Here is a 19,214-nt window from a genome sequence, read left to right as displayed (position 1 = left end):
AATAAGTGAAGGATCTCCTCTGTTCACTGAATCTGCAATAGCCTCAAACTAGGAGTACCCATTTTATTCAGTGGGCTTTTGATTTTCCCCAAACACATTTGTTGGACTGAATTGCAAATGTTTCTCTCCATTTGGCTTTTTAAACATTTTTTTCAAGAACACCAAGCTAACTGGCATCTTCTGGACAAGGCTCTGGTGTGTCTGATTTAAATGGGGCTTGCTGTACTTGGGGTTTGTCCTTCGGATGATAGAAAGACAATGAAGTTCTTAGTAATGATCAATTTTCTTGAATGTTTTCTAGGTGCTTTCTTGGAGACATGGCTTCATTGAGCTGCATTCTTCCTGTGGTCACTGGCTTCTCTTACCTAAGTTCAACGAATCCTTGCTAGCAGAGCCCAGTCCTGGCCTGTTCAGCATGTCTGAGAAATCATAGTTTCTGCATTCTGCAGAAGGAAACAAGAAGCAAACTGAGAATGGAAAAGACTACCGACAGCAATCAGGAAGTTAAGAAACATGTGCGCCTGCAAGATCGGTGAGTCAGTAGTACTCCAAATTCCATGCGTAGGCTCTGAGATTCTAGATGTAAGTTAAGTACTCTGCTGGTTCTATTAGACAAAATTAAAGTTCTCCGACACGATCCATAGCTTTGCTGAATCTGGTTATCATAGCTGGGAATTATAGGAGTAATAGAGAGCATAAAGCTGGGAATGCTGATTAAATAAATTAAAATGGATGCAGGTAGTCCTCAATTTAGGACCAGTCACTTAGCAACCATTCAAAGTTGCAATGGATCCTGTAAATGGGACTTACAACCCAGTTTTGAAGTTCCAACATCCATGTTTCTCCATCACAGTCAGATGACCACATTTTGGGCACTTGGCAACTAGCCTGCATTGATTTATGATGTGTTTGATGGGAACCGGCATTTACTTTCGGTTTCCATCAAAACCGGCCCTATAGTGAACAATGGGTTGGCTTAAGACTGTAGTGTTCACTTTACAACCACAGTGTTCACTTAATGACTGCCGAAAAAAAAAGGTCATGGGTCTGATTTAGTCAAATCGTGACTGCTTTACTACTGCCACGACCTACGACCAAAATTGTGGGCTCAATTATAAGTCAAGAACTACCTGAACATTTAGGGAAGTAGACTGTTATATAGTTCCTTCACAAAGCACAAAGTTATGCTAACAAACCAGAGATGGCATTCAGCAGGTTCTGACCAGTTCTGCAGAACCAGTAGCAGAAATTTTGAGTAGTTCTGAGAACTGGTAAATACCACCTCTGGCTGGTCCCATCCTCCTCTGTTTTCTGTCTCCCGAGTTCCATCTGATCAGGAGGAAATGGGGACTTTGCAGTAACCTTCCCTGGAGTGGGGAAGGAATGGAGATTTTACAGTATCTTTCCCCTGCCACACCCACCAAGCCATGCCCACAGAACCGGTAGTAATTTTTTTTGAATCCCACCACTATAGCAAACCATATGCTTCACTATGGTTTGTTGAATAGGTCTCAGTTAGCTAGTTTCAGCCAGTTTCATACATGCTACTAAGCATGCAAACTGTAGTGGTTAATTTACACATGAATGTGTAAATATTAAAACCACAGTTTCCATAAGCAGTTTAATCAAGACCAGGTGGCATTCAACAGTATGTACTTCTATTTTTGGGGAGGTAGATTTTTTGTTTTGCTTTATTTTAATCTATCATTTTGTTGGCATAAAGTGGCTTGACATGGGTTCTTCCGCTCTGTAGTCCTAATACCTCTGTAGTCAAAGTCCTGGGGACCTGATGCGTATTTAAGTATTGTTTTAATGCTGTGATTGATTTAGCTTCTCTTCTTCCCAGTGAAGTCGATGACAATCCTCCATTAAATATTAGATGAAATATTGTTGATCATTAATGAAGGCAGGAGTTGAAACTTCATTCCTGGAAACCCATCTGATTGGGGGGTAGCTAATCATTCCAAAGGAGATAATTCAACAAAAGCATGAATATCTGGGTGCTGATGACACCCAGTTCTACTGCTCCCACTAATTGTAAGGAAGCAACTATAACCTTTGAAGGCTAACTAATGTTATAATTAAGTTGAATGAGTGAGTAGAAGCTAAAATTAGATTCAGATATGCTAGAAGTAAGAAGCTATTGGTAAGGAGAAAATTGTTTGGCGAGCAGAAGTGAAGCCTATTCTAGATAAGACTGTACTCCTCAGACACAGCAGATTCAAGATTTGAGAGTTTTTTTCGACTCAAACTATTACTGTATTTGCCGTTCAGAGCAACCGTGACTGATGTGCTGCTAAGCCAGTTTCGTGTTGTGGTTAAGGTGCTGGAGTAAAAACTGGGGCAGTCACTCTTTCGTAGCCCAACTCACTTTACGGGCTGTTGGTGTGTGGGAAATAGAAGGAAGAAGATATTATGTATGTTCACCATCTTGGGTTTCTTATAAAACATAATAAAGGAAATAGAAAAAAAATCTAATAAATAAATAATTCCTGAGCAGACCTGTTAGCAGTTATCCATGCCTTGGCTACTTAACTACACTAACACTTTCTACAGAAGGCTCCCTGGAAAATTGTCCAGAAATTGCAGCTGGTGCAAAATGTAGTATTGTATTGTTAACTATGGGAATTATATGATACTTGTATACTGAAAAAGCTGGATATGTTTTAAATTGGTGTTGACAATGAATATCCTAATCACCTTAGGATCTGTCATGATGAACAGGACTAGTTATTCCAATCAGCAGCAGAGGTCTTTTCAAAATGCTTCTGCTGCCACAAGGTCTGTCTGAAAGGTGAGGGAAGACCTTCTCTTTCATGGCTCCTATCTGTGCAATGCCCTCTTTATGGTATTGCATTTAACCGCCACTCTTTTAGTGTTTAGAAAATGTCAAAACGGCATCTTTTTGTTTAAAATATTTTTTTTCATCCTATGCTAATCTAAGCCCTCCCATGCAGACATTCTAGGTTTGAGGGAGGAAGGTTTTGAGGACATCATTCTAGTCCTATTCATTCCAGTCCTATGGGCCAGAATTAAAAATAATTTCAGACAGTGAAAATGACACCAAAAAAAGCTCTCCTAGATGGTACTGATACACACACTGCATTACTCCACTTGAGGAAACAGTAATGGTGGTGGGGGGGTTCCTTTTGCTGCTCCAAGGTTGTTGTCCCCAAGATTCCAAAGGAATGACATTCTTGCTTAGGATCATTGCAACATTGCTAAAAGCAGCAATATGACCAAGGTAGAATTTCTCTCTCATCTCTGAGGGTAGATGAATGGTTTAGATTCCAGGTGCTGTTGTTCAGAAGAGAGAGTCTTATGTAGTGGAGATTCAACAAGATAAGAGAAATCAAAGACATCTTAAGGTAATTGCATCTCCCAAAATTGGCACAGAAAGACCAGACGATGTGTTCCAACACATACTTCCTGCAAATAATTTATCTGAAAGTCAAACAGCTCATTGAGTTATTGCACAAACATAAAGTGGGCAATAGTGAAGCCATTGCATAATTTTCAATGACCAGGCCAGAATTAAGCCACTGCAGTTTGAGTTGCTGAGCACCCTGCATCATGCAAATCAGAAGCTTGATGCAAATATATATATACACACATACAGAAAAACTTGGAGTGGCTCTTCTGGCAAAGCACTAAGGCCCGCCAGAGCAGAAGTCCTATCGTGGCAACTGGAATTTGCTTTCCAATTGATAGGTGATGTAGGATGGGAAGGGAAAAGCTGGCAGGGTTTCTGTTGGTCTGAAACTACCTTCAATGGTGAAAAGAGTAAGGTTCTACATTTAGGCAACAAAAATGGAATGCACAGGTACAGTATAGGTGGTACCTTGCTCAGTAGTAGTAACTGTGAAAGGGATCTTGGAGTCCTAGTGGACAACCATTTAAATATGAGCCAGCAGTGTGCAGCAGCTGCCAAAAAAGCCAACACAGTCCTAGGCTGCATCAACAGAGGGATAGAATCAAGATCACGTGAAGTGTTGATGCCGCTTTATAATGCCTTAGTGAGGCCACACTTGGAATACTGCATTCAGTTCTGGTCGCCACGATGTAAAAAAGATGTGGAGACTCTAGAAAGAGTGCAGAGAAGAGCAACAAAGATGATTAGGAGACTGGAGACTAAAACATATGAGGAACGGTTGCAGGAACTGGGTATGTCTAGTTTAATAGAAAGAAGGACTAGGGGAGACATGATAGCAGTGTTCCAATATCTCAGGGGTTGCCACAAAGAAGAGGGAATCAAACTATTTTCCAAGGCACCTGAGGGTAGAACAAGAAGCAATGGGTGGAAACTAATCAAGGAAAGAAGCAACTTAGAACTGAGGAGAAATTTCCTGACAGTTAGAACAATTAATCAGTGGAACAGCTTGCCTCCAGAAGTTGTGAATGCCCCAACACTGGAAGTCTTTAAGAAGATGTTGGATAGCCATTTGCCTGAAACGGTATAGGGTTTCCTGACTAGGCAGGGGGTTGGACTAGAAGGCCTCCAAGGTCCCTTGCAACTCTACTATTGTATTGTATTGTATTGTACCTGTTATTACAGCGTATGCAGGCAGCAATCCTAACCTGCCCCATTGCTGAGTCATGGTACGGGATGTGGGGGCAGTGCTTCTCATATGGAAATACTTTCTTCCTGACTTCGGAGGAAAGTAAATGGGTGTGGTTAATAGCAGTGACGTGCGGTCAGTAGAGGCAAGGGAGGCAGGGCCTCACCTCTCTTCATGGAATAATAGTATATAATATTATATACTATATATATAATATTATATACATCCATCCGGCCGCGCCCGGGAGACGCAGAGGGAGAAATGTTGTCGGCGCCTCCGGATGACGAACCAGTCGCTTGCTTTCGTCATCGGGAGGCCGACAACATTTCTGCCTCCGCGTCTCCTGGGCGCGGATGGACGAAGGTAGCCAGAATGGCGCCGAAGCAGTCCGGCGAGCGAGCGAGGCAGCGAGATCTTCGGTCACTCGTCCACCGGACTGCCTCGGCGCCATTCTGGCTACCTTTGTCCATCCGCGCCCGGGAGATGCGGAAGCAGTCCGGTGGACAAGTGACCGAAGATCTCGCTGCCTCGCTCGCTCGCTCGCCGGACTGCTTCGGTGCCATTCTGGCTACCTTCGTCCATCCGCACCCAGGAGATGCGGAAGCAGTCCGGTGGACGAGTGACCGAAGATCTCGCTGCCTCGCTCGCTCGCTCGCCGGACTGCTTCGGTGCCATTCTGGCTACCTTCGTCCATCCGCGCCCGGGAGACGTGGAGGCAGAAATGTTATCGGCCTCCCGATGACGAAAGCAAGCGACTGGTTCGTCATCTGGAGGCGCCGACAACATTTCTCCCTCCGCGTCTCCCGGGCGCGGATGGACGAAGGTAGCCAGAATGGCGCCGAAGCAGTCTGGCGAGCGAGTGAGCGAGGCAGCGAGATCTTCGGTCACTCGTCCACCGGACTGCTTCCGCATCTCCCGGGCGCGGATGGACGAAGGTAGCCAGAATGGCGCCGAAGCAGTCCGGCGAGCGAGCGAGCGACGCAGCCTGATCTTCGGTCGCTTCCAGAGCCGGAGCGGGATGGAGCAGCCACCGCCTTGGAAGTGAGTCGCGCGGACGGAGCTTTGGGGCTGAGGAGAGAGGCAGGGACGGAGGGAGTGGGGGGAGAGGAGCCGCCCCCCTCACCCCCCAGGCAATGGGGAAAGCTTTCCCGAAATGGGGGGGGTGTCGCGGGAAATAAAAAGGGCGCGCGCTGGGGGGGACGAAGGAGGCTTTGGCGTGCCTTAGAGGTGGGCGGGCAAGCAACGAAAGGAGCAGCGAGGGCGGGCGGTGGCTGTAGGCGGCAAGGCTTGAGCGGGGTGAAAGGGACTGGTGCCGGTGGAGAAATTAATGCTACGCCGCGGTCCCCTTAATGTTCACTCAGGAAGGCGGAGAACGAGACCACGTGGTCTGCACACGTGGTCTGTACACGTGGTCCCATTCCCCGCCTTCCTGATGACGTCACCAGCCTCCCCAGCCATAACCCTCACCGCACGTCACTGGTTAATAGAGATAGGGCTGAATATTGATTCAGGCCAAATCATTTTGATAACATTTTTTTTAATGATAGTCAGCACAACAATCTCATTTTGTCAGCTGCTATAGCATAGGCTGCTTTCTCTAGTTTGATGGTTTGTAACTTCAGATTTTTTTTTCTTGCAGGAGGGGCTCCAATGTGTCATTGGTGTTGGACATGAGTTCTCTGAGCAGCACTGAGCCCATTGTGCAAATCTCCACTCCTAGAGATGTCACAGTGCAGTTTTTGAACACTGCCAGTCATGTCCTAACACAGAAGATACTCCAGGAATGGAGCTGCAATCTGGAAGAGCTTCAAGAGGAGTTTGCGGTGAGATTCCCAAAACTGCCTACCAACTGCCTGATTTGATTCCAGTTTAAGCTCCTCCAGTGCGTCAATTCCTTCCTGCTGCCCCTAAGTGATTCCCAGTATGAGTGGCAGGATCAAATAGCCTTTTTCCTAGGTTAGAGATAGCTGGTAGAGCGGTATGAGATCTGTAGGTCTCTCTCAGGCATCTGTAGAAATGTCCTGCTTTTGTCAAAATAATTAAACCTTTAGAGCATATGTGCAGTCCTGATGCACATACAAAATGGGCAGGATTTGCAGCATAATAGTGCAATGCTGCTTTTGTCATTCTGACATCCCCACCCCGTCTCACACATACAGCAACTATGCTCTGCTGGGCCCTCAAGATGTTTTTGAACATCAAGTAATGCATGTAGGGTAGATAGTTCCCAGAGCAGGAATACTGATTACGTCAAAAACCAATTTCCACTTAGTACCAAACTTAAGGAATATAAAGCGAAGTGTCTTTAAGCGGAGGGAATTGTAGGAAAAGGAAATACAGGATTGAACTGCAATGGAAATTTAAAAAAAAAATCACAGAGGAGAATCAGCTGCTTAAAGTACACAGTAAAAATTGCTATCTGGGCTGAGAATCTGAGCAGGGTTTTTTTTTTTTTTTTTTTTTGGTGCCTGCCTACTTTTTCCAGTTGCATGCCATTCAAGCGCCAACTTTGACTTTAAATATCACTGCCCTGATTTAGACTGAGGCTGAATTAGTATAGGATCCGGTTGGTCATGGATCTTAGACAGCAGCAACTGAGCAGAGCAGTAATTCTGAGTTATACATTTTCCCCCACCTCCTTTCTGCTGAGCTCTCTTTGTGGGAAGGTGGGACTGGGAAACTGCCTACTTGAAAAGATAAAAGCCCTGATGATATTGCTTTCAACTCTCTGGGTACCATTCCAAAGGGGAATTAATTTAGCAATTCCTCCTTAACAGAAAATCCCCTCAAACTTCATCACTCCAGAAGAACTCAACATTCCTGGTCGGGCAGCGAAGGATAGATACAAATCCATCCTACCAAGTATGTTTAGTTTGCAATCATATTTGAACAGAAAGAAACTGGGATTGGGAAAGAAAAACAAAGAATGTTGAGTTTTGACTCCAGATTTATATTGCATAACCTACTGCAGAGCATGGTTTCTGCAACACTGGCAGATCCCTGTTTTCAGTAGGATCTCTTGTCAGGTGTCTTGAGGTTGCATGGCTGAGAGTTTGAAGCTGTCATTAATATCAGCAGGGAACATAGCTGTCAGCCAAAGTTTCTATACCAGGTGATAAAGTTCCTATTTTAGATTTCAGAAAATAGTTTTCAGTCTGTTGAATAAAATGACAAAAAGCAGGATAGGCATTTGGAAATCCCTGAGGGGGTCAATATATCATACTGGGTGGGAAGTCTGGAATGTTAGTCCAAACAGTTCTGAAGAATGCTTGGTTGGACAAATGTAATGTAGACTACTGAACTGGAGAAACTTGCCACACATGGAACATCACTGTAGAACATGAAGTAGTACTTCTGGATGGAGGACTCCTAACGCTACCAGTTAAGTGAATCATCCATTCCTTGGGTATGAAATATCAAAGATTGGATTGGATTTATTAGATTTATATGCTGCCCTTCTCCCAAGGACTCAGGGCGGCGTACAGCATTAAAAAACACATAGTACAAAAGTTAAAAGGAAATTAGAAACAGTCCAAAAAACAAATCCAATTTATATAACACTCACATTTTAAAAATTAAATAAAATTAACAGGCCAGGCCGGCTTGCTGGAAAAGCCAACTTTTTAGGGCGCGTCGGAAGGACTGGAGGTCAGGGATTATGCGAAGCTCCGGGGGCAGCTCATTCCAGAGGGAAGGCGCTCCCACAGAGAAGGCTCTTCCCCTGGGGGTCGCTAGCCGACACTGTTTGGCCGACGGCACCCTGAGGAGGCCAACTCTGTGGGATCGTATTGGACGGTGGGAGGCTATTGGTGGCAGTAGGTGGTCTTGCAGGTACCCTGGGCCTAAGCCATGGAGCGCTTTAAAGGTCATAATTAGTACCTTGAATCGCACCCGGAAGACAACTGGTAACCAGTGCAGGCCGCCTAAAAGGGGTGTAACATGGGAGCACCTAGATACCCCCATGATAACCCACGCGGCCGCATTCTGGACCAGCTGAAGCCTCCGGGTGCTCTTCAAGGGCAGCCCCATGTAGAGAGCGTTGCAGTAGTCCAGGCGAGAAAGGACGAGGGCATGAGTGACTGTGCACAGAGCATCCCGATCCAGGAAGGGGCGCAACTGACGTACCAGGCGAACCTGGTAAAAGGCCCCCCTGGTCACGGCCGTCAGATGTTCTTCTAAACTAAGCCGCGTATCCAGGAGGACTCCCAGATTGCGAGCCTTCTCTGAGGGGGCTAAAATTTCTCCCCCTATCCTCAAAGATGGAACAAGATGCACAAATCGGGATGACGGAAACCACAGCCACTCAGTCTTGGAGGGATTGAGCTTGAGCCTGTTCCTCCCCATCCAGATCCGCACAGCCTCCAGGCATCGGGACATCACGTCGAGGGCATCGTTTGGGTGGTTTGGGGTAGAGATGAAAAGTTGGGTATCATCAGCATATTGATGATACCGTACCCCAAAACCACGGATGATCTCGCCCAGCGGTTTCATATATATGTTGAACAGGAGGGGTGAGAGAACCGATCCCTGGGGCACCCCACAAGTGACGCGCCTGGGGGTCGATCTCTGCCCTCCAGTCAACACAAACTGCGACTGATCCAATAGGTAGGAGGAGAACCACCGTAAAACGGTGCCTCCCACTCCCAACCCCCCGAGTCGTCGCAGTAGGATACCATGGTGAATGGTATCGAAAGCCGCCGAGAGGTCTAATAGGACCAGGACAGAGGAGCAGCCCCTGTCCCGGGCCCGCCAGAGATCATCAACCAACATGACCAATGCCGTCTCCATGCTGTACCCGGGCCTGAAACCCGACTGAAACGGATCCAGGTAGACAGCTTCATCCAGGTACTGGGAAGGTGACATGCTACCACACTCTCGACAGCCTTCGCTACAAAGCGAATGTTGGAGACCGGACGGTAGTTGGCTAAAGAGGCTGGGTCCAGGGAAGACTTCTTAAGGAGGGGCCTCATCACCGCTCTCTCAATGAACCCCTCTCTCAATGAAGCGTTGGTAATCGCCTGGAGCCAGCCTCGTGTCACCTCCCGGGAAGCCGAAACTAACCAAGAAGGACACGGGTCCAGCACATAAGTGGCAGCACTGAGTCTCCCCATAATCCTGTCCATGCCTTCGGGGGTCACAGGGTCAAACCCATCCCAGATTGTCTCCTCACCCGAATCTACCCAGTCAGAGTCCAAGCCTGTCCGGATCTGAGCGATTTTATCCTGCAGATACTGAACAAATTCTTCAGCCCTACCTTGCAAGGGGTCTTCCCCAGTTCCTTGGTTAAGTAAGGAGCGGGTCACCCTAAACAGGGCGGCTGGGCGGTTATCTGCGGATGCGATAAGAGCGGAAAAATATTGAAACATGGAAAGGGTTTAAGTAATAGAAAATATATTCAAGGGCTCCAGTAGAATTCCATGAATAAGACAGAATGATTGTGCAATAAACGTTTCATTGGAAATTGGAAGCACAATTTCTCTCTAGTGTGATAGCTCAGTGAAAAAAAGGAAAGAAAATGATGACTTGAATTCTTCAGTAGAATGGTAAAATTTGAAATATAGGTATATTAAAGCAATGTCATATTCGGATATTTTTGAGCCTTGTGTGCTATTTTTGACCATGTTGTAGCTCCTTTCCTTTCAGTTACAGGGAATCAAAAAATATTTATTGCTCTGAGAAGCACTGAATGCTGAAACTGTTGTAAATTGTGGAAAAGCCAATCCAGAAATTGTTAACTTCTGCTCCCATTATCCCCAGGCTTGGATGGATAGAAATTATGTGAAGTAAAATCCAAGTTACCTGGATGGTTGGGGAAGGCTGCTTTTAAAGCTGTGGTGTGATAAAATGCAAGCGTTCCTACACATACATAAGAATTTCTTGCTGATGCTGTCATTCTTGCACAAGACTGTAAAGGAAAATATAATTTAATGTGAAATAAGATGAATAAAATTCCCAGTTGGGCCACTTTGTTGTAGGATGCACATTCCTCCAAGTTTAAGAGAAATAAAATAATACTTGTTTTTACTTCTGAGAGGAAGTATAGAAACTCAAGGCATCAGGGGAAAAACTATTGGTTCAGCCTAGTAGGCATTTAACTACTGGGCTTTTTATTTTTGTTTTAAAATATAGGGTTTTGAAATTCCTTGTATACTCCTATAATTAGATTATAACTGTATATTTATAAAGAAAAGTGGGTGAAATAAGGGCCCCAAACCAAACTGATAGGAAACCAGAAATATTTCAAAACCATTTTTTCTGTGGAATAGTTTGGCCCAACTGATAGTAAATGATATATTAAGCCCTTAGCTATCTCACCTAACTAAAATATTCCTCTAGATCCCCAGAGCCGTGTCTGTCTCAAGAGAGTCAACAGCCAAGAAGAGGAGTCTTACATAAATGCAAATTACATCCGGGTGAGCCAGATAATTATTTAGAGGTGAGATATAACAAAGATGGTGGCTCCTGTGTTTCTTATTAGTTCATAGTTGTTATTTCTCTCCCATTGTCTAGGGTTATGCTAGCCAGAAGAAGGCCTATATTGCCACACAGGGACCCATGCTAAATACAATCAATGACTTCTGGACAATGGTGTGGCAAGAAGAAACTCCACTCATAGTTATGCTCACCAAACTCAAAGAAAGGAAAGAGGTATTGTTGTAGAGATGTATACCAATTCTGATTTATGAGACGTTTCAAAGTTTCCTGTGTTTATCCTGGGTTCTGTGTCCTTTGGAAGGGATTTCTGGAGATCTGTGCCATTGCTATATTATAACATCTGTACATAGTCATATGGCTGTTAGATCGGGTAATGGAAAGGCACACTCAGGCTAAAGGCAACAATAGCTCTTTATTGTAACAGAACAACTATGTACAATCCAGCGAAGGTTCAGTCTGACAGCAGCCCTTTTATAGGGAGCTGTCAGACCCTTCAACCAATGAGATTAAACCTCTGTTCCCGCTGGAACAGAGGACCTTGGTGGAAACCATTATAACAGTTGTTATAATATTCAAGATTTGTAATATTCTGGATTATTTTCTTCTTATGGAGTAATGAGGCTATTTTTACAAATTTAAATGAATTGAATGAAATGTTTATGCACTGTCTTTTAACTCAGAGATCCTAAAACTCCAGTTTCAGGCCAAATTTGCCTCACAAAATGTCCCCTTCTGGCCTATGAACCTATAAAGCAGTCCTTCTTCTGCCTCTGTAAAGATCCACTCTTTGCAAGATAAGCTGCCATTTCAAAGTCTTGGTCATATTTTGAAGCTGCTTTCCTACTACTTTTTTTTTCTTTCCCAGTTCCTGGTGCTTTGCTTTCTTTTAGTTTTCAACTAATGACTTCTAGAGCAGAACTGCTACAACGCTCTCTGGGCATTTTGTAGTGGTTTCTTCTTTGCAGGTGGATGATACCTCTGCATGAAGTTTTGAAAGGTGTTGGATGAGACTTCTGGAAAGAGTTTTGGTATCACCTATTGATGTGCAGGAAGGTTGCTTATTGCTAAACCTATTGCTTATTGCTTAACTTATTGCTAAACAAGGGCCCTGGCAGGGATGGGCTGCTGGGGTTTGGCCAGGTTTCAAGAGAACCTCCAACTAAGATTCTGTGCAGTTTGGAGAACCCCCAAATCTCACTCTGTCTGGCTCCACCCAGACCACCCCTCCCAGGATTCCCCACGCGGCCCGTTTTGGATGCAGGTAAGTGCAGGGCGCTTGTGGAGGCTCAGGGAGGGCGAAAAATGGACCTACCAGAAGTTCGGGAAGACTCCAGAGGGCCTCTGGAGCCTGGGGAGGCCATTTTTGCTCTCCCGGAGGCTCAAGAAAAGCCTCTGGAACCCAGACAGGGCAAAAATGTTCCCTTCCCCGCCATGTTGCAGGAGGCCGACTAGGCCATGCCCACCATGCCCAAGCCCACCCAGAATCAGGCAAAAAAAAACCTTGCTAAAAAATTTTGAAGCCCACCCCTGGGCCCTGCATGTGCTCTTGTTTAGAAATAAAAAAACAAGAAAGGAGTTTATCATCTGGCAAAAGTGCAGAGATTGTGGCCTTATTATTTCTGGAAGCTTTGTTAGCCAGCACAAATCTCTGCAGACCTAATGAATACAAATGTGGTGGCAAGGGAGTATTAATAGCTACATCTCAAGTGTATTTTTTTAAACGCTAAGATTTTCCTAAGCCTTTTCTTTCCATAAGGAAGCTTTAGAAATGCATTAAAAACTCACATGTGGGGTTTCTGAGCCTCAGCGAGCTTGTTATTGTTTGCTTTGTAGAACCACTCCTGCAGCCCATTTGCTATGGGGAGATAGGTCAGTAAATGTTAGTTCTAATTTCCTCTTTTCTTTGGGGATTTAGTGTCAGCCACTTGGTTGACATCTTTATGGATGAGAATCCCTACCTTTATAATTTCAGAAATGTATCTGTTACTGGCCTGAAAGAGAAGCATCCTATGGACCATTTAGAATTCAAGTGCAAGACATTTGGGAATATGATGACTACACCATTCGTAGCTTTTCCCTGCAGGTATAATTTTTTTTTATTGATAAAGAAGAGCTTTGGCAGGATGATTTTCCAGCACAGTTCACCCTTCCCTCCAAATCTCTATGCAAGCATTGTCAAAACCTGCTCCTTAAGTTAAATTGCTACTGGAAATGGGACATGTCCTGATACTAAGCCCAATCGGGCTTGTTAGGACATGGGCTAAAATAAGTCCCCACCCCCACCCCAACTACTAAAATGACCCTGCCATGAACCTGATCTTGTCCGGGGAAGGCTATGGCGGTTTGAATGCCCCCCGCAGAGACCCTCTGGAGTTGGGCCAGGCCCAGCCAATCCATAGATTCTTTGGCAGCCCACTGCCTGGCCGGCCATGCACCGGTCTCTCATTTCGGCGGTGGCTTCAGGTCCGAATCCAGTGCCTGCTGCCTGCATGGCAGATGCCTCCTCAACTATTTGGGAAGCTAGCCACTGCCCCCGGATGTCCTGGCCAGGCAGAATTCCTGCGCGCCAGTGTTCCCTTTCAATTCGTGGAGCTGTGGCGGCGCAGCCACTGGGCAGCCACCTTGGAGACCACCTGTTGCCCTCCCCTATCCTGCCGGGGGACTTCACGCTGCCGGTGCCTGAGCATTTTCCGCCGCCGCTGGGCTCGGATCTCCAGGCAGCTCTGCAGCAGCGCCAGAACGTGGTGCTGATGATGAAGTAGATGGCGGCCACCCACGGCCAATCTCAGCTACTCCGTCCACCAGGCCTGCAGCAGGTCGGGCATCATCCACACCCTCATGCTGCCAGTGGGCCACGGCCATCATCAGTCCCCATACCAGCACTTGGGCGAAACTGCTTTTGAGGCACAGGAAGGTGCTTGGTTCCCACCGTTTCATCCTGCGGCAGGTAGCGGAGATTTGCTGTTCTGACAAAGGAATGGGCGGGTTGCAGGAGCCTCCACCCTGCCCAATCCCCTGCCCCACCTGCCAACCCCCAAATTGTGCTCCAGCATGTCTTACCTTTCCAGCTCCATCGCGTTTCTCGCCGTTGTATCCCAGGAAACACTTTGTAAAAAAAAACCTTCTCGTGAGTTTGTTGAACTCACTAGAAGGGTGTTTTCCTGGACACAAGAATGTGACAGAGTTGGAAAGGTAAGACACGTGTCTCGCTTCTCAACCATCCCACTTGCCACCTGCCACAAAACAATACCCCCTCCCCGATAATAAGGCCAAGGCCATATTTCGGAGGTCAAGAGAAAATAAGACCCTGTCTTATTTTTGAGGAAACATGGTATACATTTTGTTTTTTCTTAATAAACCATTTATTTTGAATTATTTTTCATGATTCTTTCTTTGGGCTTTGTTACTTTCATTATGCATATAATATAATATTTTATTGTATTATATATCTATTATTATATATCTTTTATTTTATATATATGCTGTATATGTACATACATACATGTATATATGGTATCAAAATGATGGTACCATTTTGGCTGTATAAGAAATTCCTTTCTGATACTTATTAGTGTATATGAATGGACCAGGCACAAAACTTTGCAATCTGGATTATTTCTCTTTTATTTTCTATTTGTAGACAGAATATTCCCTTTCATTTAATTTCCCACTTAATTTTTATTCTGTCTAAAATTATTAATGACCATTTCATTGAGCATTTCATTGACTCACTTAGTTGTCGTGAGTCTATTGTGAGGAAGGGAGGTGTTTTCCCCTCAGGACTTTCGTCTCCTTAAAGATGTTTGTGTAGTTGTACATTTTGGAATTCCAATAAGCACCTTAATACTTTCTCTCTTGGATAGATGCAGGCACATCTACATGTGAATACTTGAAAGAGTAAAAGTAATGCTATCATGTATTTCATCATGATTTTTAGTTCAAAGACGAATTTCGCACTGTGAAACACATTGTCTTCTCATCCTGGCCAGACCAGAGGACACCAGAATCAGCCAAGGTGCTCTTGCATTTGATTTTTGAGGTGGAGAAAATTCTAACGGCTGCCCAAAACAAGGGACCAATTGTTGTGCACTGTAGGTGAGAAATTCTTCTTGTAGCTCCATAGTGTTGGAGGATGCCCAAGGTGTCAGCATTCCAAATATCATGCAGAATTAAATCAGAATCAAAGACAAAACTTTCCTTAAAGTTCCAATTTAATAAGACAGACATGTTGGCATTGTGCTATGAAATCCCAAATCTGATTTGCTTCCTGGCATTCCACCTAGTTGAAAGTTCATGATCTTATCCCCACACCCACAATCCATCACATGTTCCAATCTTCATCTTCCACGCTGGCATCTACACCCCTCTGCTTCCGGTCAGGTGTCGAGGTACGGAGACAAAAGATGACCTTGAGCTTCCATAAAAGAATGTCAACAATACATTCTACAATCCTACTCCTTTCTATTCCCGCCTCCCAACTACTACACTAATGAAACAGCATAGGAAATTATAAGAAAGTGTGGCAGGCCGAAGATCCTAAAAGGAATATAACTACAGGCCTGACACAAGGATGCTGATTTTTAACTTACAGTATATTTGAAATCTCCATTCTGAAATGATGCAGCTACAGATCCAGCAGACACTTTTGACGGTCAGATATATTTTACACCTTTCTCCTTCATATCACCAAAGATGCAATCTGACATGTCGTTGTTGTTCTATTTAGTGCAGGCATTGGACGCACAGGCTGCTTTATTGCTACTCAGATTGGATGCCAGCAACTAAAGGACAAAGGAGAAGTAGATATTTTGGGAATTGTCTGCCAGCTACGCATAGACAGGTATGGATGAAGAGCGGTATATAAGCGAAGTTCTGAGACTATTTCATGAAAAAGTGAAGGGGTCTCTAGTTAGCTTATCTTTTTGTTTTATACGTACGCTATCCACTTAACAATATTCTCCAATCAAGTTAAACGTATTGAAACTTCATGCTATAGTACATACTTTGAAGCTGTCTGGAAGCATCTTGATACATGTAGTTTCCTAAATGCTGATAATGTGATATGAAAGTAATGAAATTATTTGGTTAAGTATTCAAGCAAAATCACAGCAGTCATTAATGCTTTTGTAACAAGCCAGTTTATGGTGAGTCATGTATCCCATGCATTTTTGTAGGAAACATAATAGGGTACACAATCTGGTACTGCCAATGGCATGTTTTCAGTAGATACATAGAAATAAGTAAGTTTTATTCCTAAACAAATCAGACTCACTTTGCGTACCTCAATCTAAGATTTGTATTTGTCTTATTCTGTATTGTCACCTTATACACAAAGACACCAAACAAATTATACTCAGTAATAAACTTATTTCTGCATTGTTACATTAGATTAGTCTCCACTTCTATATAGAGTTGTGATAAATCTTGATAAACTACCAAGCCCCATTAAAATTATTTCAATGTAACACTTGTGGTAAAACGTTATAGCTCTAAATGTGATACAAGCATGTATGACAATGTGACATAACATTATTAGTGCAACTTGTACTGTGCTTCAGGAGATCATGGAGCAAAATACAGTGCCAAGAAATGTATGCAATTCTATATATATCAAATATATAAACCAATTTCGTTGTATTTAAGTACAATGACAATAAAGATTATACTTATACTTATATTAAAGAATGCATTCTTTATGAACGAAGCCAAATATACATGTCTCAGGATAATGTTGTAGGATCCAATCTGTTTAGTAATGCTATTTTAGTTTTATTTGATAAGTTTTAAAGGTCATAGTTTCAGCCCTCATTATTTAATCTGTAGATGTTTTATTTTACAAGATTTTTTTACAATTTTTTGAACCGGCATTTGCGATTGAATTGTTTTGCAAAGTAAATGTAATTCTCAACCTGCTTTGTAAGCTGTTCTGCTATGGTCTGCAAAGATTGTAAATGATCTAAGATTGCCACTCTGTGCAAAACAAATGTATTGTTCTTCCCAGTATATTTAAATGATTTTCTTTGTTTGCAGAGGTGGAATGATACAAACCAGTGAACAATACCAGTTTGTCCATCATATACTTGCTATGTATGCCTCACAGCTTTCCGAGTTCACAGACAACTAATCCATCATGCAAGAGGAACTGTTTATATCTTGACACTTTCCTTGGAGAGCCTTTTCCTGATAGCAAGATAGTAAAGTATTTATATTTCAGCCACTTGAAATACATACCGTAGCTCAAACAAGAGCTGTTAGGTTGTTGGTTTTATATAAAAGGGATTTAACTGGATGTAGAGTTTCAATTTCATTTTTTAAATATTTGAACTTTCTGTATGTTTACAAAACATAATATTCATTTCAAATTCATTAAAAATACTGTTGTGTTAAACACACACACACACACACATACACCCCTGTACATCTCAATCTTGGGCTGACCAGGTTATGTTGTTAAGGTCTTTTCCCAGTGTATGGAGGTGTGGACATTCTGGAAGCAAAAGGCTCACGCTTGATCCTGACAATGAGTGGTTATGGTTTTGGATCCCATGAGAGCAGTGGCATCCATGAATAAGCTTGCAGTTTTCCCTTCAGAACTGGTACACAATATGGAAGTATTCTTAAACTCACATCTCCTACTTAAGGACCAGGTAACAGCTATGGCTAAGAAGGCCTTTGTACAAATCTATCTTGTGTGCCAATTATAATACTACCTGAACCAGATAGTTGTTCAGTTAGTCACTCTATCATCTCACATATGACTCTTGTAATGCAGTCTACGTAGGGCTGCCTTGAAAAACATTCAGAAGTTGCAACTGGTCCAGAATGCACCACTATAGTGCATATTATGGATGTGTCACATGATGGTTGTGACATCATATCACAATTCAGTGTGTTGGCTATCCTTGTATGGTCCAGGTCAATTAAGTGTCATGTAATGAAATTAAGAAATATGGCTTCTTGGTCACAGCACCTGCTCTTTGAAACATTTTCCCTGAGACATGTTTGGCTCTTACTCCATCTGAGTTGAAAGAAACCCTTAAAATCTGACTGTTTCTCCAGGCCTTGGGTTAGACTGCGTTGCAGGACCTGTGGATTTTATTAACTTAAAATGAACAGTTTTCCTTTCTTCAGATGCTTGTGATTGTATTTTTATTTTTATAATTATTTCATTAATACAGGGTGTCCAGAATTGCTATGGAGTTAAGAAGCCCTATAAATTGAATTATTTGGTTTGTATTCAGTCATGAAATACAGCTTGATTTAAACAAGGTACTTTAAATGAGAAAGTGAGACTTCCATGAGAGGCTATCACATTTAAATATATGGTTAACCTACGAAATATTCAACCAGTCTGTAGGCATTAACACACAATAGGTTAGCTGAATGTATTATTGGCTTGCTAGTGTTATGTTTAAATGGATGACTATATAAAATACGCATATTTTATATACTTAAATAAAATTGGAAAACATATTGTAATATATTTCTTTCCATCCCCATGTTTTGTATAAATTAGATGCTCTGTAACTAACAAATTAGGGCTAAAATACATAGGAAGTTGACTTAAAATAAGCAAAAGCGCTAATCCACTTTACTTAGCATTGGTGATATTATCTGAAATGGGGATACCAACTTTCCCAGCCATATTTTCAGGTGTCTGGTAAAATCCACAATAACGTATTACAGGTCATATTGTCATGCAGATTTTACAGAATTCAGTACTGTATGTACTTTGTGTCATTTGCACAGCAATATCATGTGCAAATAATACCACTTGCATTCATTGTCAAGCCTAGCCATATCTGGAGGGCTTATGCATACAGAATAAATGTTCTACCTCTGAATTGTATGTTTTTATTATGTTTTCTCTCACTGTAGAAAAAAAAGTAAACCATGTTTGTTAAAAGAATAAAGTTGTGCTGTATTCTTTCTGATCTTTTCCCACCAAGCAAGGCTAGTGACCTCAATATAATAAATAATTTGCATGCATGAATCTTTAACATTCCACTTTAAAGCATAAAAATTGAAGAATGACTTCTCTTTATTTCTACTATGATTTTTATGTGAAGAAAATACTAAGGAAATTATCCTCTAACCCCGTGATTGCGAACCTATGGCACCTGCGCCAAAGGTGGCACACACGCTGTCGCCAGCTGCTCTTTGAGTTTCTGGCACGCGCCAGCTGATCTTCACACATGCCGGAGTGCCAGAAACCCGAAG

General features: G+C 43.1%; 1 protein-coding gene across 3 annotated transcripts; it reads left to right on the top strand.

Annotated features, from left to right (window-relative positions):
- Positions 1–305: 305 nt before the first annotated feature.
- PTPN7 (protein tyrosine phosphatase non-receptor type 7) lies at positions 306–18,873 on the top strand. 3 transcript variants are annotated; one of them, XM_081949657.1, is made up of 9 exons: positions 306–515; positions 6,199–6,382; positions 7,337–7,421; positions 10,896–10,972; positions 11,070–11,207; positions 12,967–13,077; positions 14,932–15,089; positions 15,721–15,834; positions 17,025–18,873. In XM_081949657.1, coding segments are annotated over exons 1-9 (963 nt in total). In that variant the 5' UTR covers positions 306–513; the 3' UTR covers positions 17,119–18,873. The 3 variants fall into 3 exon arrangements, with proteins under 3 accessions (XP_081805783.1, XP_081805784.1, XP_081805782.1); XM_081949658.1 differs by having other exon boundaries at positions 306–532; positions 14,932–15,009; XM_081949656.1 differs by having other exon boundaries at positions 306–532.
- The last annotated feature ends 341 nt before the right edge of the window (positions 18,874–19,214 follow it).

The sequence above is a fragment of the Natrix helvetica genome (assembly GCF_964273705.1).
Source record: "Natrix helvetica genome assembly, chromosome: 3".
NCBI lineage: Eukaryota > Metazoa > Chordata > Lepidosauria > Squamata > Natricidae > Natrix > Natrix helvetica.
Note: the sequence above shows the minus strand (reverse complement) of the source record. Positions and strands in the feature narration are given on the sequence as shown.